The sequence below is a fragment of the Pezoporus occidentalis genome, unplaced genomic scaffold (genome assembly GCF_034315485.1).
Source record: "Pezoporus occidentalis ecotype Australia unplaced genomic scaffold, CSIRO_AGI_Poc_V1 ctg33, whole genome shotgun sequence".
NCBI lineage: Eukaryota > Metazoa > Chordata > Aves > Psittaciformes > Psittacidae > Pezoporus > Pezoporus occidentalis.
Genome location: NW_026915268.1, coordinates 6,075,238 through 6,100,955, shown reverse-complemented (window position 1 = coordinate 6,100,955; position 25,718 = coordinate 6,075,238). Strand labels below are relative to the sequence as shown.

Below are 25,718 nucleotides of genomic sequence, written 5' to 3'. Positions count from 1 at the left end.
CATCCCCTGCCTCCTGGAGAGGTTAATAACTTCAGCTCTTTGAGTTTGGGGTTTTCTTGGGTTTGGAATGGTGAGGGAGGGAGGGAGCTCTCACAGCAGACTCCAGTTAAGAAAAATGAATACATCTTCAAGATAAACTTTACAGCACAATTTCTATTCTGTGGCTGAAGTGCCTCGGTGACGCTGGGGCTGACCTGAAGGACTCTGCTGCTATGAGGTTATAGCAAGGGTTGGTTTTACCAATGCTGATGCTGGATGCAAACTTCTGCTTGTCAGTGCATTCGCTCTTGAGCAGAAGTCAATGTCCAATTCCAGCATTAAAACTGCCTTGGAGCTTTTACAGAGGCTGAGTAATAAAAGGACCCATTGGCAGCTGAAATTGGGTTGCTGCATAGATTTCTTTGTAGATGAAGATGGGCCTGCAGAAAAGCAAGAGGTCTGCAGGTCCATATTATAGGGACAATTAAAAGAATAGGATCTGAAAGGATACAAAAGCTGCTGCGAATCCTGAATCAGCCCCAGCAGACCTGTGGAGATCGGCTTTCTGTCGCCAGCTCTGCAGAGGGACAGCAAGTGGCGGGTATTGTCCTGTTGGGGAGAAGAGATGAGCTGCAGCTCCCCAGGTTCTGCCTTGGTAAAGACATACCCATAGGACATAAAACTAAATAGCTTCCTCATTCTCTTAGGTGCCTAAAATATCTGACTTATGGCCAATTTTGGTGAAGGTACACAGTTGAGATAAATATAACACTAAGCATGAAGTCACTGTTGACTGAGAATGTTCAGGCAGGAGCATGGTGCTTGAGCCTGACATAGCTGCACACGCTGTGGTGTTTGTGCTGTCCCACCACAGCGGGGAAGGTCAGTGTGCCCAGCTGATAACTTGTTTTTATGTTCTATTCCTGTCTGCTAACATAAAATCACAGAATCCCAGGCTGGTTTAGGTTGGAAGGGACCTTAAAGCTCATTCAGTTCCAACCCCTGCCATGGGCAGGGACACAGCCCCTGTGTCCAACCTGGCCTTGAACACTGCCAGGGATGGGGCAGCCACAGCTTCTCTGGGCACCCTGTGCCAGCGCCTCAGCACCCTCACAGGGAAGAGCTTCTGCCTAAGAGCTCATCTCAGTCTCCCCTCTGGCAGGTTAAAGCCATTCCCCTTGGCCTGTCCCTACAGGCCCTTGTCCAAAGCCCCTCTCCAGGTTTCCTGCAGCCCCTTCAGGCACTGGAGCTGCTCTGAGGTCTCCCCTTCAGGAGCCTTCTCTTCTCCAGGCTGCCCCAGCCCCGCTCTCTCAGCCTGGCTCCAGAGCAGAGCTGCTCCAGCCCTCGCAGCATCTCCGTGCCATCTCTAGACCATCTGCTGTTGTCTCCCCATCTTCCAGGGAGTAGAAATGTTGAAATCCTAAAACCAGTTTTTTTGCACACACAATTCTGAGTGTTCATGAGATTCCTTTTTAAACTGAAAAAAAAAGAAAAAAATCCTTGAAAACCCAAATGCATCGATTTGACTTTGGACTGAATTCTGTACTTGAAGCATTTTGTGCTGTTTCTCTGGATCTTGTTTGCAAGCCCTTTGGAACTCTTCTTAATCTCCTCTCCAGGAACAGATGGCCACTGTGATTTGTGCCTCATTAGCCCCACGTCTGGCTCAAGTCAGAGACTGAGGAATCCCCACCAGCATTTAAACTTGTCCCTGCTGGCACTGAGTCCAGTATTGTCTGCTTTAGAAAACTCATTGCTCAGCTGTCCCAGGGGGAACACCCTGGCTGGCCCCTTTAAGCAGGCACTGGCTTTTCCTTGACACGTCCACATGAAGTTTTTGATGGTCCTCATGAGCAAAGCCCGGAGCCACCCATACTCTTTGCTGCCAGCAGAGGTGATGCTGCCTGTGTGCTGTGGCTGCTGGCAGGCTCTTAAACAGCCCCAGCTCCTGGTGCTGCAATTAGAGCATCAATTAATTAATTGCATTTGCAAAACAAGCAATTCCCTGGGTTCCCAGCAAAGGCCTGCTCAGGGGAGAGCGAGCACAGAACTGGTGGGGTTTCTAACATGATATTATTGACCACAGTTTTGACATCACCTGAATACTGCAGTGTGTGTCAAGCATGGTTTTGATAGCTAATCAAAGCACGTGAGTGTTCAGTGTGTGGTAACAGCCACCTGTCAGTAGACTGTGCTTCTGCAACCATGACACCCCTGCTCACAGGCACTGCTGGATGAAATTCAAGCCACAGTCGTTCCCTCTTTGTACTTGCTTTTGCAAACTGAGCCCTGGTTAGCCCAGGAGGGAAGAGCTGCTGTGCTCCCTGGAGCAAGGCGCTCTCCAGGGGTTGCTGTGTGGAGTCTGGCTGAGGGTTTTCTGCTCATGGGGGGCCTGCTCTCTCCCCATCAGGTGGACAATGCTAAGGACTTCCTCTCCATGGGCGGACTCCAGCTGGTGATCCATGGGCTGAACAGCACCGAGGCCACCCTGAAGGAGCACGCTGCCTTCGTCCTGGGAGCCGCGCTGTCCAGGTGAGCTCTGGTACCCCTCACAACACCCACGGGCCCTGTGCATCTCCCAGCTCTAGAGTCATTCCTAACAGCAGGAGCTGATGGCTTCTCTCACCCTGCAACCACCACGTTGTCTTCTCAGCTGCCTAACCCTTTTCTTGCAGCACCACTTACCCTGATCTCCTCCTCAGTGAGTCCTCATCCTGCTTGTTGGACTTAGCCAGAAGCAATTGGGTGTGGAAGTTGTGGTTGTTTCTTGATTTCCCTGGGCTTCTTGCTTTTACGAAGTTTGAGAGGAATAATCCTGCCTCCCCTTCTCTCCCCTTGGCGGCCTGCTCTGGGGGAGGATCTGGAGGATGGTGCTGTTATGAGCACCCCAGGGAGCACCTTTCTCCTCCTGTTTCTCCTGAGCTGCTTTTGGATAGCAAGATGCTGATTTCAGAAGTAGAGCAACTCCTGTGGTCTTTGGAGGGGGGCTTTATCCCCGGGGACACAGACCTTGGATCCCAAAGGGGTGTCCGTTAGACATGGTGGGGTCGGCAGATCTGAAGGACATTTGTGGTTCACTGGAAAGTGGCTGTTGCCCAAAGCAGCCCAGTTTGCCTCATGCTAGGGCACAGCATGCAGTGCTGCAAGTGGAACTGTGTGAGCAAGATGGGTTTTATTGGTGACCTTCCTGTTTTATGGGTTTGGGGGCTTTGGCGGGGGAGGGGGGGTGTTGCACATGGACAGGTGCAGAGGCTTTAGAAATGTATTGGATGGACCCAAACTTCAGGGTCAGAAGTGCAGAGGTGATGATTGAAAGTCAGGACTGTTATTATCTGCCTATTTCTATGCTTAAAAATAGTCACCTCTCCGCCATTATACATCATTTATCACTTAGTTTAACATAGAGTTTACAAATCTACATTTCTTTTGCAATCTTGTATACAATGCAGTTGCTCCTCAGCACATATGAAGGAATATGGCCTTATGGACAGCAGCAGGTACCCAGATTTATACCAGGAAAGGATCCAACTTATAGTCTGAAACAGAGCTTGCCTTATTGATCACAGTAAGATACAGTCTTTCACATCAGAACACAAACCTGCTCTTCATATTCTGGCATATCTTAATGTTTGAAATAATGTCATTGTTTCCTAAAGTTCTTTCAATAGCATCTAAGTTCTTAATTCTATGTTCCGTTAAAGAGAAGAGCACGCAGAGGGTCTGGAAGCATTTGCAGGTAACTTGCAAAATGACAGGGGCTATGAAGTTGCTTCTTTCCTGAATTAACTGATGTGGCATGGTCAAGACTGAAGGAACTCAGGGGCTCATGATAGGAGCGTGTAGCAGTGCCCATGAAACTACTGCTTTTGTATAGCATCCCTCACTTAATTGCAAGTGTGCTTCTTTGGACAGAAACAATCTCTTTTCTGTACAATATTAAAATACTGCTTTGGAAACTTTTAGACTGTTTGTCTTAAAGGACATTCTGCCAGGTGGTAATTTGGGGTGGTTTGGATGATGTGTTGTCTGAGAGCTCAGCTCCAAAATGTGAGGAGTATTATGTCTGGGTTTTGGGTTTGCTTTTTGCTTGCTGTGTTTGAGCTTTCTCATTAGATACCTCCATGCCAACTTGTCTGTTTTGTGCTATCTGCTTAATTTGTTTGTACATTTCTCTGCTTACTCTGTGCTCCTTTTAAACTGCCTGGGGCATTCCAGGTACTACACACTAAGCATCTTCTCGTGCCCTGTGCTTTTCTGAGGGGTTGTTGCTTATTTCCTTCACTCCTGGCTGTTCCTTGGGGCCTCAGTTAGGCTGTGGGACTCACCAGTAAATGCCTAGAGATGCCACAGTTCACTGGGCGATAGGGGCATGATCTGATCCGTACTTATGTACTTGAGGCTGATGTCAGGTCCTGCATTGGATGCTGAGCCAGGTGATGATCTGCTGCTCACCAAATGGATCTGTGGCCACCTCCCAGGTCACTTCAGCCAGGTTGGCTCAGGCTGGTGGTTTCAAGCCAGGCAAAGCTTCCCAGAGGAAATCAGGACATGATCATAGCAGCTCCTCAATGCAGTCTGGGAGGTCATTAACTCTTGGCATAGCTGGATCTGGCAGAGGGAGTTCGGCATTGTCTGTAGGCAGCAGAAAGCCACCAGACCCTGGGACGTGCTTGGGGCACATCCAGAACTTTCCAACTCTTAAAAATATCCAGGTCTTCTCCAGATTTGTGTTGTCCTTAACTGTGATCAGGCAGTGAAGCGGGTAAGGGATGGAGCAGGCAGCTGCATCACTCAGGGTCTTGCCTGCATGCTGTCGGGCTGGGATGTGGCCCAGAGGTCTGGCAGTGCTGAAGACTGGTTTGGGATAAATGGGTTTTCAAGTGGATCAGCATCTTGAGCCAACAGGCTGGGTGCCTGGCCAAAACATTGGATCAGCAAAGGTAATAGGAGAAACAGAAAGAGAAGGCACAGCAGGGGCAGCTGAAGATTTCTCCCTCCTCATATCACTCCTATTTATTTGGTTTAAATTGGACTTGAAAAGCAGCCTTAGCACAGCCTAGTTTGGTCCTCAGGGTCCTAGGGTCTAGCGACCAGGGTGCTGCCTGCACTGATACTGTCCTCCTGACATCCATCTGCCTGTCTGTGAGCCTCTGCTACATAAGAGGGTGACCTGGTAGGGAAGAAATCAAGGTTTCAGCTCTTGTTTCTCTTATGTGTCCTTCACTTTAGGTGTTTGGGGTATAATCACTGAGTCTGTGACCAAATCAAACATTGTTCCATCTGGTAGAGTGTTGTGAGCAGTGCCCTTATTGCAGCTCCACAAACCGCATCCACAGCCTTACTGGTTTTAAACCTTTAACAAAATGTTTTCCATTCAGCAGTTTATGAAAGTAAACTTCATTTGAACAATCCTCAAGTGCTCTGATTGCAAATAAAAGTTAAATGCACTAACAAAAATAATTGCTAGGCATGTGGGATTGTACATTTAGGTATCCATAATTCACTAACAGTATGTGCCAATACACAACATTATCTGGATTTTCAGTGATTGCATTAGCATAAAAGCATGTTAGCATTTATCTGGTGGTACTAACATTTAAATATATATAAGTATAAAATATTAAGATGGAGCATTTTGGAGGCAAGTGAAACTACTGTCTGTAAAATGTTCCTGCATATTTTTGAAGGTACACTCCAGTATCTTTGGATGACAGTCAGCATTCGCACCATTGGGTCCAAACATTGCAAAAATGTCAATGTTTTATGCAAAGAGGAGCTATATTAAGCTAAAAAAGATTGCTGATGAGAGAAGTGTCTTCTGATGTCCTCTAAGCTATTTACAGGCAGCATCTTTCTTTGTTCGTAGCCCAGCCAGGCCTCTGCGCAATTTCTCTCTCCATGTTTCACAAGACAGGAAATGTTAGCCAGAAAGGATTATGCTTGTGATTAAAACCTCAGTTCGGAAAAACTTTACCTCCAGGAAATGTTTTTCCACACCAATAATTTGAGCATTTCAATATTTTGTATTAAAAGGATTTTTGTAATCAGTTTAGGAGGGGAAGAATAATTTATGTCGAATGCGTTCTTGAAGCTTTGTCCCAAATGCTCCCTGTATGCTTAGGGGTGAATTAGAGGTGAGGATGGAGAGAAGCTGAGCCCCGGGATCTTCAGGGCAAAGTGAAGCAGTTTGTATTCCATGAGGAGAGGACAGGCAATGCACAAGGTGAGATTTCAGCATGGCTACAGTGGGGAACCAGGAGGAAAGTCATTTGTGTTGCTGCATAGAGAGACTTGTGGTGGCCAGTGGATTTGTGGTGGATCTGTTGCTTGCCCAGTCCTTTAAAAAGCCCTGTGCTGTTCAGACTGGGTAGCTGGGGACAGGATGTCAAAGTGATGGTCCCACCTTGCATTTGTGTCTGTCCTAGCAAGACATCGGGCTGTCCCCAGCACAGCCTCTTCCACTGAGCCCAGTGCTACCAGGACCTCGCTGGTCCCTCTTTTGGCCCTAAGTGATGAAACAAACGTTATAGGACCTGGGAGCAAACTCACCACAGGTAACAGCCCAAGCAACCTGTTGCAGCAGCACTCAAGAGTTTGCTAGATATGGCTTGGGTCAGGGTATTGCTTGTTTTAACCATTTCCCACAAGATTAAACACCTGAAACTATGACAGTGCATGAGAGCCCCTGCAGTCCTGATCCAGCTCTGGGGCAACAAGAGGGATGTGGAGCTGTTGGAGGAGGCCACAGAGATGCTGCAAGGGCTGGAGCAGCTCTGCTCTGGAGCCAGGCTGAGAGAGCTGGGCTGGGTCAGCCTGGAGAAGAGAAGGCTCCTGAAGGGGAGACCTCAGAGCAGCTCCAGTGCCTGAAGGGGCTGCAGGAAACCTGGAGAGGGGCTTTGGACAAGGGCCTGTAGGGACAGGCCAAGGGGAATGGCTTTAACCTGCCAGAGGGGAGACTGAGATGAGCTCTTAGGCAGAAGCTCTTCCCTGTGAGGGTGCTGAGGCGCTGGCACAGGGTGCCCAGAGAAGCTGTGGCTGCCCCATCCCTGGCAGTGTTCAAGGCCAGGTTGGACACAGGGGCTTGGAGCAAGCTGCTCTAGTGGAAGGTGTCCCTGCCTGTGGCAGGGGTTGGAACTGGATGAGCTTTAAGGTCCCTTCCAACCCAAACCACTCTGGCATTCTATGAACATACTGATCACTGTTACTCATGTTACCCAGCTCGGAGGGTTGTTCAGAGCTTGCACCATTTTAGTAAAGCAAAGAGAGGCCTAAAACATGTACCTGCTTTTCAGAAGAGCCCCGAGCTGTGGCTCTGCTGCCTCCCTGCCCAGTGCTGGGCTGGGCTGCCTGGGTAGTGCTCAGCATCATCATGTCCATTCTGCCTCCTCCCTTCTGTTCTTTGAGAGGAGGGATGGGCAGTGCTGTCTCCCTGCCCCTGCTCTACCCATCAGTATTTCAGTGTTGGCACATTGGTACACACCTTGTGTGTTTTGTCAGAGAAGCTGCAGCTTCTTCAGGGTGTCTTTGTCAAGAGAAAAACTTCCCCCAGACGTAATGATTCTGGGTTAAGTCCAGCTGCACAGTGGAACTGTTGACGCTCGCTGCTGTTCAATAACGTTAAGGCCCAAGCAATAAACCCAGGAAAAGTAAAATTAAAGACCTTGCCTCGATGCTGTCTTGTAAAGACATAAGAATTTCTGGGCAGAGAAATAAATCTAGTTTGCTTAACAAGCACTGTCCCTACCCATTTATTTCAAATCCATCTTCATGTTCATCCCTTCCTCCTCCAGCTTCTCCTTTTACATCCGCCAGGCTTTGCCCATTCCTTTCCCCTTTCCCCCTGGTTTTTGCAGTGGTTTGCCAGCGCTGCGTTTGCCACCTCCCCACTGCAGTCATTCCGGCTCGACTCCCTGCCCGCTTGGAATTTGTTGCTTTGTAGATTGTCTCTTCTATTTTTATTTGAACTCCTGACTTGTGTGGAGTTATCAGCCTCACTGCACTTAATTCCCAATTAATTTGATTGGGTCACCTCATTTTTTTTCCCCTGTAATGATAATGAACTCAACCTATTTAGCCTTTCCCCATTATGAATAACCTTAACAAAAACTGCAGTGCGGTAGAAAACTGTGCTTCATCCTTGTGGTTAATTACACAGAAGAAGAAATCCCTAAACATTTTTCAGCATCTGAAATCTAACACGAAAGTGTAATTAACTATGAAATGGTGAACTGGTGTCCTTGTGCTCTCGAGAGAACGGAGAGAGCAGACCCTGCGGGAGCAGTCTAGGATCCATGGGTTGCTCCTGGTTTTGTTCCCAGACATGCTTTGGTGGGTTAAATGCTGGTCTGGAAGGTGGCAGGGTTGAGTGCTTGTGCCAAGCCAGGGACGTTTTCCCCGGGTGCCCGCAACTGCTAGGGAGCTGTCATGCTGGGGTGGGCGTATTAGCTTCATCCTGTGGGACTGGTTTTAGGCTGAGGAGTGTCACTTCTGTAAAACATGGGAGTACTGGAGTGAGTTACCCCGTTAGCATCTCACAGTACCTAAAGGGGCTGACAAGAAACCTGGAGAGGGGCTTTGGACAAGGGCCTGCAGGGCCAGGCCAAGGGGAATGGCTTTAACCTGCCAGAGGGGAGACTGAGATGAGCTCTTAGGCAGAAGCTCTTCCCTGTGAGGGTGCTGAGGCACTGGCACAGGGTGCCCAGAGAAGCTGTGGCTGCCCCATCCCTGGCAGTGTTCAAGGCCAGGTTGGACACAGGGGCTTGGAGCAAGCTGCTCTAGTGGAAGGTGTCCCTGCCCATGGCAGGGGTTGGAACTGGATGAGCTTTAAGGTCCCTTCCAATCCAAACCAGGCTGGGATTCAAGTGGACTGGGTCGGGCTGGTGGCGCAAGAGAGGACAATGAGGTCAAGTAGTGAGGATGCACATTCCTGAAATTGGAGTGTTTGGCCTGACATCTTCAGCAGTGAGCAGATCTGCATGGTTCCCCCAGGTGCCGAGGACTGTTGCATCTTCTTGATTATCACAGGGCTGATACTCAGCTGTGCAGGTAGTGCTTCCTTCACACAGGCATGAATGCTCCCAGAGCAGTCCCCTGATGCTCACTGTTGTCATACCTGTGTAAGGTGAACACACAGCTCCATGGAAGAGCTGGTGCTGCCCTGGGTCATGAGTGATAGGAAGCTGCTCCAGCCATGCTTAGCAGTATGCTCTCTTTAGCAAGGAGGTTGGTGACACCACCTGCAGAAAAAAACTCAGCCAGGTGATGCATTATATAAAACACATTGTTTCTGTCTCTTCTCAGTTAGTAAAAGCTCTCTGCTGAAGTGTTTGAGTTATTGTGGTGGTTTCATTGGAAATGTGCATTCAGACTGGCTATCCAGTCACTTCTTGCAAAAAAACCCATCCCAAACTTGCTGTTTCTCAGTGTTGACCTGGTTTCATTGCTGGACACAACACGTATTCCTCTGTCTCTTCAGTCACTATTTATTCATCCTTATCACTCTCCACAGCTACCTCAAAGGAGGTTGTTGCAAGGTCAGTCTCCATCTCTTCTCCCAAGTAACAAGTGATAGGACAAGAGGAAATGGCCTCAAGCTGTGCCAGGGGAGGTTTAGACTGGATATTAGGACAAATGTCTTCATCAGAAGAGTTGTCAAGCACTGGAACAGGCTGCCCACGGAAGTGATGGAGTCACCATCCCCAGAGGTATTTACAAGATGAGTAGATGGGGTCCTTAGTGACGTGGCTTAGTGGCGGGCTTGGCAGTGTGGGTTAATGATTGGACTCAATGATCTTAAAGGTCTTTTCCAACCTAAATGATTCTGTGATTCTATGCTCTGTTTATCCTTTCGACTACAGCCTGTGCACTCAGCTAATGGCTTCACAACCTTCAAAGATTTTTCCTACCTAACCACCTACATTATTTTCCTGACCTGCTGTGACTCTCCCATGTCATGTGTTCTCTGCATTTCCTCCAAGTAATAGGTGCAAAATGCTCCACAAAGAAGAGGCATCTGCGTCTCCTCTTTAATCAGGCGTACAGGGAGCTGGAGCAGCCCATTGTTAATGTGTTTTAGAAGGGAGGTTGAAAAAGTGCCTTGAATAGAACAAAGAAGCAAAGAATGGGAGGAAGATGAACAATGAGAGCAGGAAATGCGGGATCCAGCCTCAATTATGTACCTGCTCCCAGCAGGGTTTGGGGTGAACAGAACTGACCCAGCAATTACATCACAGCTCTTGTCTGAGCTTGGATAGGAGGATCCAGATCCCATCTCCTCCTTTGTGGGTCCTGCTGTGTGCACCCTCCTACCCCTTCCCTGATTGTGGCTTTTGTTGGATTTAATTGCTGGCAAGGCTGTGTGCAGCCAGCATGCAAAGAGAGATCCAGGTTTGTGGTCTGAATGGCAGTGGCTAAATCAGGCTTTCAGAGAGTGGTCCTGGGGGACTGCCCTCAGCTCCCATCGGCTGTCTGCTGGATTTAGCCTTGTTTACTCACCAGCCCTCTGTTGCTCCCTAATTCTTCTCCTTGTGCAGAGGAGACAGGCAGAACGCTGGACCCAGAGCTTGCGTAGGAGGCAAAATAGCAAGAGCCAGCAGCTGCAGGCTTTTGTGGCATCTAAGGTTGTCCCTTGCCTCTCCTGACTAGGGGGATCAAGTCCCAGCCAGGAACCTTGTTGCCAGGTTGGCATCTGCTAGCTTAATTGTTCTCCTGACACAGTGTTTTGATAAGTTTTTCCTCTGTCCATGTACTTCAACATTCATTGAAACAGTTGGTTATTCATCCATGAAGACAGTTCCTCAGGTCTTCCACCAGATCGCTGCCAGCCTCAGCCCCTTCAAGGCTCTCCAGGTGTTTGAACAGGATGATGATGTTCTGCAGAGGTAGGAAACAACCACTTGTTGAAAATGAATCTTGCTGAACTCATCATCACTGTTGACTACTCCTCTTCCCTCAGGTGCTGAAATTCTTTGTCTTCTTGTGAGCTGGATTTTGCTCTCTCTTTATTTTGGATGATCCTTTTTCTGCTTAAGAGGAGATGTCCGTCAGGGGCCTCGAAGCTGCCTGGCATATCTTGGAAGGGAATGGCCCACTGGCTGAGAAGCTGTGCAGACCTCTGAGCCCAGCCAGTCAGGGCAGCTGTCTGTGGCCATGAGACATCTCCAGGGAGCTGGACCAGTGGGACAGCTTGGAATCATCACTCAGGTTGGAGAAACACTATTGCAGCTGCTTCCACCAAGTCTTATCCCCTTGAAGCCATTTCATGAGCCCTGAATAGATTTGAAAACTAATTTGCTGCTCAGAGCATCAATAGATACACGTCACTTGTCCTTTCTGCTGCATTTAATGAGTTTCCAAGGTACTGCAGCCAGTTCCAGAAGGCAACCATCAAAGGATTGTGTCTTTGCTTTTGTCAGAAGTGTCTAGCTGCCCCTCCAGCACACTTCAGTTCTCGCAGATTCTCTCTGGTTCTGTGTCTCATGAATTTCAGTACGTGGTATAATGTCTTGCAACCATCCTTTCCAGACTGTCTCTTCTCTTTTTAACTAAATGCCCTGAAAATAGGGGATGGGAGGGAGAAAGGGCTCTTCTTGCAGTCAGGTGGTGTTAGCTGGAGCCCAGGTGATACGTGCATATATGTCCTGTTACGTTCCTTCTCTCCACATTCATGACTCTCTCAGTTAGTCTCTTGTTGCCCAGCTGTACCTCATCCCCTCTGTTAATCATCCTGAAGCTGGCCAGTGCTTTGAGCATCCCTGCCTGTGTCATTCCCACTGTCACCCTGGTGGGACCATATCCTTGTATGGGTGAGGAGTGAGTGAATGTGTTGGTGCTGGACTGACAGCCTGGAGACAATGGGCACAGCCCAGTGGTGGGTGCTTCGAGGGAGAGGTTGTTAATCCTTAACTCCGTCTGCTGAGATCAATAATTAGGGCCTTGCTTTGTATAAATCACCAGATCAACATAGGAATTGCCTTATTAAAGCAGACAGGCAGGCCTGGCTGGGCAGAAAGCCCCCATGGCTGGGTTTTGCAGAGGTAGGATCAGAAACCTCAGGGTGGTAATGGGATGGTGACGTGCAGATGAGGTTTTCCTAAGCCTTAAGAAGCTAAAACCTGCCATACATGATGAACCACAAGGGTTCTTGGGTGTTTTATCTATGTCTGTCGGTGCAACAGAGAGGGTTGGAAAGGGTTTCTGGATTCTGGTCCATGCCTGGTGCAGCAGGGTGTCTGCTGCCAGAATCCCTTTGCACGGAGGCTGCACAGTGAGTTTCTGATCTCCCTGTGTGTGTTCCTCACCTTCATTTGGAAGCAGATTGTGTTACATTTCCACACATACTCTGTCATAAAACCCCGTAAATATGATTTTAGTGTGTTTGCATGTCTTGTAATGAGCAGGTCACCTCAGTTGTTTCCCAGATTAATACCCCTCTGCTTGTACTTAACAAGATCTTTTTCCAAGCTGAGGAACAGTAACAGCTCTGGAATTCTCTTTCTAAAAACTGCATTTTCTTCTCGCATGCTTCCTATGGAAATCTGTCTTAATTTCAGTTCAGCTCATGTGTGAACACATACAGTGAAGCATTATTAGTCCCTCAAAGAATAAAGACAGATGGAGCCCAAAATGGAATTGGCTTTGTGATTAATTGAAACCTTCAAGAGTGGAATGGAGTCAGGGCTTGGTCCTACTGCATCGGCATCTGGAGATCGATTCAGCCAGTGTGAATCTCCACAAGCGCAGTGAGGAGCTCCCTGGGACGATGTCACTTGAGTCAGCCCTGGATTGTCTCCTTCGGGGTGGGACCTCTTGGTGGGGGAGGACACAGGGAGCAGTGTGTGATTTGGGGTGACAGAGGTTGAGGGGTGTGTCAGGGTCCTTGGGGTGTGATGATGTGCTTCAGTAACAAGCTGCTATTTCTGGCCTCGAGCTTCCCACAGCTGTGCACGATGGCTCTTGTGTGACTGCAGGATGGAGAGCGGAGCTGGGAGGAGGGGAAGGTTTTGAGGCATGCTCCAAAACACTTGGGGATGGGGATGTGAAGGTGTGGAAGTGGTGTGGGGGAGCTGCAAGTTCAGGCCTCTCTTCCATGAGCAACCTGAGCAGTTTCCAAGGGGCTGTGGGTTCGCATCCTCCCTGTGAGATGTGGAGAGTGGACCAGCCCCTCAAAGGGGAGTAGTGGAGAAACACCAGGAGATGCTGCCTGTACTGGCTTCAGCATTAGTGGATGTTTCTGGAGTCTGTAGCTACAGACCCTTACCATATTTCTACCATGCCTGCTGGAAAGGAGAAAGAAAAGATGATGCAGAAAGGAAATCTCTCTGTCGTGTTTTGGGAGCAAGTCCTCCCCATGCAAACTGGCTCAAAAAGCTCAGCCCACAGCCTCACTTGCATGGTTGGCAAGTTCTGAGCAGCTATGGACTTGGGGAGAATCACAGAATCCCAAGCTGGTTTGGGTTGGAAGGGACCTTAAAGCTCATCCAGCTCCAACCCCTGCCACGGGCAGGGACACCTTCCACTAGAGCAGCTTGCTCCAAGCCCCTGTGTCCAACCTGGCCTTGAAGGTATTTTTAAGGTATGCAAAGGTATTAAGGTATGCAGAGTGGAAGAGGGGCCTATGACTGTGAGTGTGCTTGGCAGGTCTGTGCTTCCCTGCTCCTTTGCCATGCCCTGAGAGAAGGGGTAGGTTGGACCAGTCTTCCTGGGGCAAAAGGGATGGGGAGCAGCATCTGTCAGTGCACATCAGCTTGAAGAAGGTGCAAAGGGACACAGCTAGTCCAGTCTTTTCCCAGGCACCAGCACCCTTCCCACAGTGCAGTAGCAGCACTTTGAAGTTCAGAATGTGACTTGGACCTCACTAATTGTCCTAATGAATGGGAGAGCTGCTGCAAAGGAGCTGATTCTGCAGATCAATGGGGAGCTGAGCAAACACATGAAGCATTGCGCCCAGCACCTCACAAAACATCCATTGTTCACTTATTCTGACAAGTGCATTTTGATTTTTATTATCCTTGCTACGTCCTAGCGTGGCAGCAGATTTGCCAAGGTGTATTTTGTCAAGGCAGGAAGGGTCCGTAGCATGAGCTTTCTGCAGGACCTGGCCAGGAAATCACAGAGAAATACTGTAAGGCTGCTGTGGATTTTCTTCCCTTTCCCTGGGGACTCCAGGGGATGCAGATCAGCGGATTGTGGATTAGTGGATTAGGAATTAGAAATGCATTTTTCATTCTTATGTTACACACTAATGAACTGACAAATTTAATTTCTCTAAATCCAGCTCCTTCAGCTAGAATACGTGAAGTCTTCTGTCTCTTTGGGTAGCAGGGAAGGGCTGGGTCACGGTCTCTCTGGGTGTCACGTCATCCAAATGCAATTCTTTGTCTTTAGCATGTGGCTGTTACAAAGGTACAGCCTATTTGCAAGGAAGAGCTCATCACTTGGGGGTGGTTGCAGAGCAGTGTGGTAGCTGCTGGCCACGTGTTGCCTGGCCAGTGCGAGGAGGTGAGCTCGCCCCGGGAGCAGGTCTGCCATCACGGTAGTGGCTCCAGTTTTGGTGCCCAAGTGCCTTGGTTGGGACTCAGGTGTCTCTACCAGTTCTTCCTGCTGAGACACCCTTCTATAGCCCTGTGCTGCTGCCCTGTGGGGTGTCTCTGTAGCACAGTGTGTTTGCTCAGCTCCAGGTGTCCGATGTGCTTGGCTTACATCTAATATGTATTTCTTGCCCTTGGGTTCATTCTTGTGAATGAAGCTGAGGTCTTCCTCCCTTGTTTGGATCCGTCTGTGGGAGGGTCCCAGTGCTTTTATTCATCCCCCTCTGCTGTAATGGGCTGGGATTTCTTCAGCCTGAAGGGGAGGCTCAGGGGAGACCTTATTAACTGTGTTCCAGTACCTGAAGGGTGCCTACAAGAAAGCTGGAGAGGGGCTTTGGACAAGGGCCTGTAGGGACAGGCCAAGGGGAATGGCTTTAACCTGCCAGAGGGGAGACTGAGATGAGCTCTTAGGCAGAAGCTCTTCCCTGTGAGGGTGCTGAGGCGCTGGCACAGGGTGCCCAGAGAAGCTGTGGCTGCCCCATCCCTGGCAGTGTTCAAGGCCAGGTTGGACACAGGGGCTTGGAGCAAGCTGCTCTAGTGGAAGGTGTCCCTGCCCGTGGCAGGGGTTAGAACTGGATGAGCTTTAAGGTCCCTTCCAATCCAAACCAGTCCGGGGTCCTATGATTCTATTTGGGAAACACCAGTGCCACTGGATGCACAGACTGCAGTGGGCTCCACGTGCCTCTCCTTCAGCTGCACTGTTCTTCAGGTCCTGTGGTACACACCTCCCTGCCCAAAACCTGTGCCAGGGATAACAGAGCAGAAAAAGGCATTTGTATCGTTAAAAGCCTAACGGACCGCGCTGTGGGACCCTATCTGCAGGGGGAAAGCAGCTCCATCATTACCCAGTCATTCTTCGGAGCTTTAAATGAGAGCTAAACAAAGCGGCTTTCCAGAGCAGGCTTTATTAATTCACTTTGTGATGCTGAAAGTGGGTCTGACACGCGGCCACCTCTCGTTGCGAACCGCCGGCAGAGCCGTGGGCTGGCGCCAGCGCCTGCCAGGGCCGCCAGGGTGCTGGGACATCAGTTCCTCCCCTTGGCTGATGAAGGGATTTTGGGCTGTGCCCATAATATCTTGATTAACAATTAACATGATAGAACTGGAAAATACATCTCACTTCTCCCCCTGAACCCCACAGGTGAGGGTGTGTGTTTCCTGGTTGATTGCTGTGCCTTGTTACAGCCTATTTACGGTTGATTGAAAAGTAGAGGCTTTGTGTGAAGAGAGACCTTTAATCTCCTGGCAGAGCCAAGTGTGTTTCCCTTCAGGAAGCGTTCCTTCTCTCCTGCTTATCTCTAACCCCCACTTTAAACTTGAACCTGGCAGAGACCACAAAGGAGACAGGATCAAAGTGAAAATAATTGGGATCACTGGCTTCTGTGGGCAGTCTGAACCGTTATTCCTACTTACCAGCTAGTTATTCCTAAATAACTCTTGCGAGAGACAGTTCAGCAGTTGCAGCATCTTCTTGATGAAAAGCTCTCAAATGTAATAACCATGGCAACAGTTGCTGAGGGCCGGCGCAGTGAGGGACGGAGATGTGCTCTAAAGGACAACGGGTCTGCCTTTACTGACAAATGACACAGCAGAGTACCAAGGAGGTGATGTACAGTGGGCTCTGTGTGCTGGCTCGTGTCCTGGTGGGCTCCCAGCCTGCAGGGTTGCAGACTGCCCTAGTGCACCCAAGTGATGCTTCATTAAAGGTGGGCATCTTCCTCTCTAGATGAAAGGGGAGCTCGTGACCTGAAAGCCGAGGGGGAATCATGGGGCCACTCAACTGGGAGGGAAGGACCAGGGAGGGAAGCACCAGAGGCACCACCTCTGCTCTCAAGGTCGCAGATGATTTCCCAGGGTTTGGCTGCTCTGGGAAAGAGTGTGTCTTTCTGCTGTTGATCTTCATCCAGCCTGGTTGGTGCCAACGGCAGGTACCGATAATAAATACTTGACACGTCTCATTTCAGAGCTGCTTCTTTGTAAGACATCTTTGAAGACAATGTTTGAAGCTCTGTAGGAGAGGGGACAGAAGCCACGTGGTGTTACAGGTAGAGGAGCTGGTAAGAAATGGGGCATCTGACTTGAAAAGCTGGCCCATGGTGCGTGACCAGGGAGAGTGCAGGAACCAACTGAGCCAGTGGTGCCCACTCTGAGCTGGAGAGGGTTTGCTTTGAGGGTCCTTCATCCCTGGATCATGCTCTCGCCTTGCCCAGGGGGTCTTTGGAGTCCTCCCAGTTAGAAAAACCCTCTCCGAATGCTCTGCTCTTAATCTTGGCTGAGAAGCACCTCAGTTTATGGAATCAAGGGTCCTCAGCTTTGTGGGGATCATGTTGTTTTTATTAGGCAATATTCTCTCTCTGTTGTCTTATTTAATCAGTCTTTTTACAAGCCTGAAAAGTAAAAGGAGGAAACTCTTTAATGTTCACCCGAAGAAACAAAGAGCTTGCTGAAAGGCAGCCTTTTTACAGCTTGCCGAGAAGGAGGCAGTAAATACTCCACCTCTGCTTAATAATAATAATAGGCAGGCTAAGTATCTCTAAAAATACAAAATAACGTGGGCTTATTTGGAGTAGTCAACATCCTTATCAGCCTGCTGCCATCGCTGCAAACAAGTTTCGCTGGAGATTCTGGGCATGATTTTCAATGGCTCGGAGCAGCTGTAGCTTCTTTGACTTCAGTGAAAAGTCTGAGTGCTTGGCACGGCAGCAAACCAAGCCTCTTCCTTTCTGCTTCAAATTGGGTCTTGATTCTAAGTGAGATGAATTTTCTCCTCCTGATAATTCTGTGCATCTGAAGTGATTACAGCTCCGCGTGAGTGCTCTTTTAGGAGATTTGAATGCAGCGTTTTCTTCCGTCTTAAAAAGGTTCCTTCAAGCTTTATGATTCTGGGGTGGGGGGGAATAAATCCTGGTGGAAATCATCACATCTTCCTATGCAGATTAGAGATTAAAACTTTTATTTTTATAAAACACAGACGGGGGCTAAAGCAGAAAACTGCTGTTGAGGCGAGCGGGTTTTGGCTGGTGCCAACGTGCTGCTGAATTCTTATCTGGCGATGGAGAGGCAGAACCAGTGAGTGGTATTATTTGGAGTTCTTAGAGAGTGAGCTTTAATGTTTGCTTAACTCCACTAAAAATAGACGCCACCCTCTTTTCCTAATAGGCAGCATTTGTCACACTTGATTCATTTCCTCTCCCAAACTGAGTTCCTTCATGAATATTCATCTCTACTCCCCAGGAATCTGCCTGTCCTCAGAAGTTGTACTCACCGAGACCTGCCCGTAACAATGCAAGTCAACCCTTCAAAGCCCACCGAGTACCTGGCTCCATCCCGCACAGTGTTGTGATATCAACAGCTCTCATTGATTTCTACCTTCTGTGAGCTGTGATTGCTCGTTATCCCTCTCGATGAGACCCTTAATGAGTCTCCCATTCCTGTTGTCATAGCAGCACTGAATCGCCCAGTACGGAGAAGTCTCTGTCACTGTTAATTTTGAGATGGGAGGATCAGTTTGGCAGTTTTTCTAGTGGGGGTTAGGCCAAAAGGTCCCTGCTGAACTGTGATGAATGCAGCTTCCTTCAGAGGGTACTAAAACTTGGTAGTTATAGAAAATATCTGAAGAGGGAAGCTCTGCATGGTGAAGAGAGGGAGAGCAGTCCTTACAGACCTCTTCCCATTCATGCTCAGCCACCACTTAAGGCAGGAGAAATACAACCAGGAATGCTGAAGTATGATATGAAACAGTTTATTTGTGGTTAAGGAAGTCTGTCAATACCTCAGACCTTCTAACTTCAGAGGTCCAAAGCATGTCAAAGGTCCCTGCTACTGTTACGATCCTGTTGCTGCTGGAGTGGAAGAAATCTGCTCCTGTCTGGTGAGCGCTGAGGAAGCAAAGGGCTCAGGTAATGGTTTGACTTGATGATCTTAAAGGTATTTTCCAACCTAGTTGATTCTATGATTCTGTGAAGTTCAGGTTAGATCTAAGGAAGAAGCTCTTTACTGTAAGGGTGGTGAGGCACTGGAATGGGTTGCCCAAAGAAGTTGTGAATGCTCCATCCCTGGCAGTGTTCAAGGCCAGGTTGGACAGAGCCTTGGGTGATATGGTTTAGTGTGAGGTGTCCCTGCCCATGGCAGGGGGGTTGGAACTGGAGGATCCTAAGGTCCTTTCCAACCCTAACTATTCTATGATTCTGTGATTCTACAATGTGATGCTGGAGGAACGTGAGGCCAGCAGAGGTGCTGGGCTATGTGCTTTGAAGCAACAGGTGTGTGAGGAGGTGTGCATAGAAGGCATTGGTAAGATCTTGTGATAGGTGTTTCACTCAGCAGGGACCAAGGAGAAGACTTGATGCATTGCTTTTCAGGGCACTGGTATGGGTGATGTGCCAGCTGGCTGGGTGAAGGGGTTCTGGTAGTCACCCACACCTTAGCAGTGCCTTCCTTGAGGTTTGCTCCCTCACAGTCAATCCATCCTCACTGCCCACTGGGTTAGCACCTTTCAGCCTTCTTAATTGTTAAAGCAATTCAAGGACTAAAATTGATTGTGTCTAAGCAACATATGGCCTGCTGGGCTTCTGAGGACCACCCAGTGGGCAGACTTCTGTTGCCAATAGGCTCTTTGCCATCAAGGAAGACCACGCTGATATTCAGGAATGTGCTAGAAGAGTTTTATAGGGGTTGCTGTGGTGCTGTGGGTGAAGAATGCGTGTAGCAGAAAGGTCTTATCACACCTTTCATCCTGCAAGTCCTAGAGCGGCTGCATTGCCCTATTGCAGGGAGATGTAGCCACATTGGTTGAAGAGGGTAAAGAGAGGCAGTGTGCTGAGCACAGCTCAACCCATAGGAGTGATTTATCAGTGAGGATGCCACCATTAACTGGTAGCACCCATACAGACACCAGGTCAGCATCTCTGTTCTCACACAGAGCAACACTGCATGGTCGTTAGGGCCAGTGGTCGTATGTCATCTCCAGGCATCGCAGCTCATCAGCAGGCTGGCTGCTGCCTCAGCACAGAGCCAGGGAGAGGGGCTGGCTGTAAACAATTCCCTGTGCTTCCTGCATGCCCAGAGACCTACTCTCTGGATACCCAGAGTTGTCCTCCCTGTCTGCCACTGGGTTTATTCCGAAACTGAAATGTAGCCAGAATAATCTGCGACCTAAGCGTAGGCGTGAGTGGTGGTTTTGTAGAATGGAAAAGCAAAAATACAATCCTTTCCCCCCTCAATCTCTTCCCCAAAATGAAAAACTTCACTGGCCAAGCCCTGCAAATGAGGTTTTGGGGATTTTTTTGTGTGTGCAGTGAGGAGCCAGATTTCTAAAGGCTGGCTTTCAATTTTACAGGCGTTTATTATAGGCATGAATAATTGCTGGCACTGTGCTACCACTGCTGTTGTTTGCTCTTACGGTTAGGCCAATTACATATGTAAGCCCCAGATTTACAAGCAAAAGCAGAACTAAAGTAGCTTTGTAGCCTACATTTCAAGAACAAGTAATGTGTAATGTGTCAGCTGTAGGTCCCCAGATTTGGGACATAAAACACTGAAGTCTATTGCCATAAATATGTGGATCCAGATTGTCCAAGGCATTATGTGACATGTGCTGTCACAGCGCAGCGTGAAGGACATAAACATGGATGAGTGTTTGAGGACCACAAACTTGCCCAGGTTCATCCCGTGGCAAGATTTGTGCTGTATGTAGGGAGTTCAGAGGATGCACACAAATGAGAGAATTTGAACTAAACATAATGGTTCTGCAAGATGAACTTAAACAAAGCCTGGCCAAGTCCTGTTTCCCAACAGGAGAATAGGTTTGTCTCTGACTGTTACTGCTCAATGAGCCCTCCTGGGGGAGAAGCAGGTAAATCCATTGCTGTATTTCCAGTGGATCAGTTGAGAGCAAACTGAGGTTTTTTTTCTTGCTTTCCCATCCCTGGCAGTGTTCAAGGCCAGGTTGGACACAGGGACTTGGAGCAAGCTGCTCTAGTGGAAGGTGTCCCTGCCCGTGTCAGGGGTTGGAGCTGGATGAGCTTTAAGGTCCCTTTCAACCCAAACCATTCTATGGTTCTTTTGCACAATAGGCAGAAGAGGAGTGGGAAGGAGATAGGTCAGTGTGATGACTGATTCTCCATGGAGTGATGGTTTCCAGACAGCTGCTTGGACAATACCTGTTGACCTGGACTCTGCATTGCCCAGCCTGAGGAATGTCTCATCTCACTGTGCTGGTACCACTCAATACCATCAGCTGTGGGGTAAGGTGAAGAGCCAGCCCAAACCGCAGGGGAGGATGAAGAGCTGTACTCATCCTCTCAGACTGGTGGCAGGCTGGTGTCCTTGCTGCTGGGGGGAGCGGGAAGGGAAGGATGTGAGTAAGGACAGAAGAAGGTAGGATGTTTGTGGATGCTGATCTCATCATCACAAATCAGTAGTGGATATTGTCTGCAGGGGGTGATAGCAGCTCTGCTAGGGAAGGAGGCCGGTGTTTCACACTCCAGGGGGTGGCCAGGGGAGGATGATGCACTCGTGTCAGTAGTCATTAGCATGGAGCAGGTGGCTTCTCATCTTGTAGGGTTTGTGTAGCTGGAGGTCGTGGCAACCTCCATTGTGTAAACCACCTGAAATCAGTCTCACTGCTGTCTGCTGAGCTGATGGACGTTGGCAAAGAGATGTTCTACATCAGCTCAGCCAGGGTGCTCCCACGTGGGTTCACAAATGTCTGTCTGGGCAGGAAGCATTGGTTTAGGACCCTCTGTTCCTGAAGTGGTTTCCTTACGCACCTACAGCTCCTGAAGGCAGACCATCACCCCCAGGTCTGGCAGACCTCAGCCCACCTGGCAGCACGCACCATGTCCTCCACTGACCCACTGGGCACGGCTTCCCTCTCTCCTCAGTACAAGGCAGATGGGAACACAGGCCCCTGTTTGTTTACAAGGCTGTGACCGACTGGGTTTTCCATCCCAGCACTTCCTGACAAGTCTTCTCTCCTCCTGCGCCTTCACAGCACATGTGTGAACTGCTGGTTGTGCCACCTTCCCGTCCTCTCTTAGCAGAGTCTAGCAGTGGGAAGTGATCATCACAACTAACATTTGCGGAGCGTATGTCTTTCCACAGTTCTAGAGCCTTCAATAGATTGAACCCTGCTTCCTCCTTCACCCTTCGCTTCCAAGCTGTTTCTGGATCCGGGCATCTCATCTCCCACAGCCAGTCTCAGCTCTCAGAGCTCTCTTCTGCCCTGGTGATTAAGCCTTTATCTGCTGCCTTGCAGAACCTACCTCTGATGCCTTTACCACTGCTCCCCATTACACAGACAGTGTTCATCTCAAGATCCTTCCGGCTATTCCTAACCATTTCACTTACAGGCTAAGTCCATCTGTTGGCTCCCTCATCCATCGTAGCAGATGAGGGCTTTTCTCTTTGCCTTTAGGGTCATTAAAACTTAATTAGCATGTCTCTGTCAAGGTATCCGTTCCCCCCATCCATCAGTGATGTAGGGCACTGCTGAAATTTCCTTCTTCCTGCATAATTATTTTATACCCCTGCATCTTTTATGCAAAATGTTCCCGTCTGAAAATGCTCCATCTCCTTCCTCCAGCCCTTTCCAAACATGCAGTTTAGCTGTGGTACCTGCTGCAGCTTTGTTTCTTGTAGATGAAGTGAATTCATTGCATGATTACTATGTTTTATTAGCTAGCTTGCTTGTTGAAACTCCCTGACAGCTTGATTCAGGCATTTGTAGGTGTTTCTTCACCCTCTCTCTGGTGATCCACGTCACCTGGCTTCAGTCTTCCTACATGAGTGTCCACCAGAGCTGTCTATCCAGGCTCCATCTCCAACCAGGGGAGAGAATTCGTGGAGCTGTTGGAGTGAGTCCAGAGGAGGCCACGGAGATGCTGCGAGGGCTGGAGCAGCTCTGCTCTGGAGCCAGGCTGAGAGAGCTGGGCTGGGTCAGCCCAGAGAAGAGAAGGCTCCTGAAGGGGAGACCTCAGAGCAGCTCCAGTGCCTGAAGGGGCTGCAGGAAACCTGGAGAGGGGCTTGGGACAAGGGCCTGTAGGGACAGGCCAAGGGGAATGGCTTTAACCTGCCAGAGGGGAGACTGAGATGAGCTCTTAGGCAGAAGCTCTTCCCTGTGAGGGTGCTGAGGCGCTGGCACAGGGTGCCCAGAGAAGCTGTGGCTGCCCCATCCCTGGCAGTGCTCAAGGCCAGGTTGGACACAAGGCTTGGAGCAAGCTGCTCTAGTGGAAGGTGTCCCTGCCTGTGGCAGGGGTTGGAGCTGGATGAGCTTTAAGGTCCCTTCCAACCCAAACCAGTCTGGGATTCTGTGACTCCTCTAAAAGACAAATTGTACCATCATGAGACAGGGGTCAGACACCCCGTTTCCCACAAGGCAGATCATCATTTCTGCTCACTGCTGGTGACCGTGAATTCCTCAAACACTTGACAGAATAGAACAGCCCCTTTAGAGTGAATCTAAAGCCGTGGATCATAGACTTATCTTTGTGGATTAGCCTGAGCATGTCCCGTGGAAATACAGGAGCAGTGACTGTGTGTAGGGATGTGCAGACCACAGGTTGGAACACGTTTCTGAGGGAGCCCAGGCAGCCCACCTCAGCTACATGTCTTAATTTTCAGCGTCTGGTGTTAAGTGAGATGAATCTGACACTTAGAACGGTTTGGGGAAACGTTTCCTTCTTATTTCGTATTTAGGAAATAGAAAGGTATGTAGTGAATGTTTGAAAAACAACAACAGTAATAACAGTAATTATGGGGGGTGCAATTTTCCTTCATCTTTTAAGTGAGGTTGCTAGAACAGCTACTGCTGTGCTGATATTTGGCAGGGACAGCGAGCAAGTACCCACTTGTTTCTGCAAAACGCGGTTGGATTTTTAATGACCACCAGCAACACAACCTTGATTTTTAAATGTCATCCTAAATGTAGCAGTTCCAGCCTCCTCTGCCTGGCATGTGGGTGTTGGAGGAGGCATGAATCAGAAAGCAAAGAGAATCGCTGGGGCTTTGTGTGAGTCCTGAGTTTTCCTTGAGGGCTTTCCACCTGGGAAGTGGTTTGGATTGGCTGTGGCCCTGTGGCAGCACTCCTGCTGTCACTCTCCCCTCTGTTGATGCATAGCTTTGATGCAGAATGAGTTCATTGGGTTTCTGCAGGAGCTGGTGTTCCACAGGTCATGCTTTCTGTTTATCAAAACCCGATAAAGAGACCAAAAAGGTGTCCCAGCTTTTGCAGATGCAGCTTTTCCATTCTCTCTCTGGCTGGAAGCCTTCCCCAGGCTTCACTTTTGGAGCTGAAATCTGTGCTTGGCATTTGCAAGATGGTGATTTGCTTTTGTAAGTGGAGCGAAGTCTCGTTCTTTGAATCATGACTCAGTGAAACAAACCTTCCTTTCTCAAGTAAAACGATTCTAATAGCGCTGTGAAAGCCGGTGGGACTGGGAGCAGCCGGAGTTTAAAACATGACATTGCAGTGGGCGTGATTCTCCCTGTGATCCAGCATCTTCCCTTGCCCGTGGAGAAGTGGGGTGGATTGAGATATGGCGTGGTGGTTTAGGAGCAATGCCTTCTGTCGTGGCACCCAAGGGTGCCCCAGGGCATATCCCTAAGGAAAAGGGGTGGGAGATGATAGATTTGCTTGATGTAAGGCACTGCCTCTCTCAGTTACCGGAGGAACACAAGGAGCTGCGGAGCAGATGGCAGGGTTAAAATAGGACAGTGCAGCATGGAGATGCTGCTGGAAGGGAGAGAAGTGAAGTGCCTGTTCTCACACCTCGCTTTGTGTCTCGTGGAAGAGCTGGAGAGTGCCGGCACTCCGCTGGCAGTCCTGGCAGGGACACGCCAGGCACAGGCTTTCTCTTTGTTAGATTATTAGCATTTGTCTTAAAGAAGAATCAGCTCAAGTGAGCAAGGCAACAAATCAAGCGAGTAACACTGGAAAGGCTTAGCCTCAGGCCTCCTTCCAGTGTCTCTCAAGATTATTAGTGGGATGGATTATACAGGTGCTGGCTGCTGGAGAACACCAGCCCAACTGTTAGGAGCCCGGTGGTTAACACTGAGGCTTTGCCCTTGCAGTGCTTTCAGACAGCTTTTTGCAGTGGTTTTGTGTTACCTGAGGTGTGTGAATAGATTTGTGGGAATGCTTGAGTAACTTCTGCGTGCCTGGAGTTCTGCTCACTGCCGTATGAGAGACCTCATGGGGATGCTTCTGTCCAGAGCTGCCCTGCCCCGAGCTGCTGTTGCAGAAGGCTCTTGTTCAGGGGACCTGCAGCAGCACAGCAAAGAGCATCCTAGGCCAGTTTTGGAGCTGAGATGCTGGGGGCATGCAGGGAAAAGGAGGAGCAGGAGGGCACAAGCCCAGCACTCTCAGTTTCCCCATCTATGTATAAATCAGGGGGTGCTTTGAAGTCCCTGTGATGAAAAACATGGGATGAGCTCAATCCTACAATATTGTTCTTGTTCCTTGCTGTGGTGTGGGTTTTCTTAAGAGAAATCAACACAATTTTGGTGGGCTGTGGCTAACATGGCATGGAAATAAATGAGTTCTGCTTGGACTCATAGAGAATTCCTCGCTTTTTAGTAAAGCAGCCTCTGATGAAGCAGATCCTTAGGCATCAAAAAGCATTTGAGCTCTGGTAAAATAACAGGCTTTCAGAAATGCCTAGGGAGTGTTTTGTAAGCGTGACACACATAGCTATAGGGTTGATTTGTGCCTCAAAATACAACATCGGTTGGGGTGATTGAGCACTGGGGGATGTGTCGTTCCATGTACCATGGAGCCCTTGCTTGTACGTGCCTGGAAGGCTCATTCATTCAACAGGTTTTGCTGGAAGAGAGCTCACAGAGGTTCCTTGGTTGTGTTGCAGAAGGCTCATGGCTCACCCGGTCCAGCCCTTAAATCACAGTGCGGTCACATACCCTCCAGAGGGGGCTGCATGGGCCCGTCCTTCACCATCAGGAGAACAGAGAAGATGGGGTAGTCTTGGTAGGGCTGCCTTGTACCCTTTCCTTTGCAGGCTTCTCCCTCCCACTAGAGCAGCTTGCTCCAAGCCCCTGTGTCCAACCTGGCCTTGAACACTGCCAGGGATGGGGCAGCCACAGCTTCTCTGGGCACCCTGTGCCAGCGCCTCAGCACCCTCACAGGGAAGAGCTTCT

The 25,718-nt window shown here is 49.2% G+C and overlaps 1 protein-coding gene across 5 annotated transcripts in view; it reads left to right on the top strand.

Annotated features, from left to right (window-relative positions):
- Nucleotides 1–25,718, top strand: part of SIL1 (SIL1 nucleotide exchange factor) — a 198,853-nt gene that overhangs the window by 160,701 nt on the left and 12,434 nt on the right. For all 5 annotated transcript variants that reach the window (XM_062629274.1, XM_062629273.1, XM_062629272.1 and 2 more), the window contains one exon: nt 2,390–2,511. In XM_062629274.1, the coding sequence (XP_062485258.1) occupies nt 2,390–2,511 (122 nt within the window). The remainder of the gene's footprint in view (nt 1–2,389; nt 2,512–25,718) is intronic.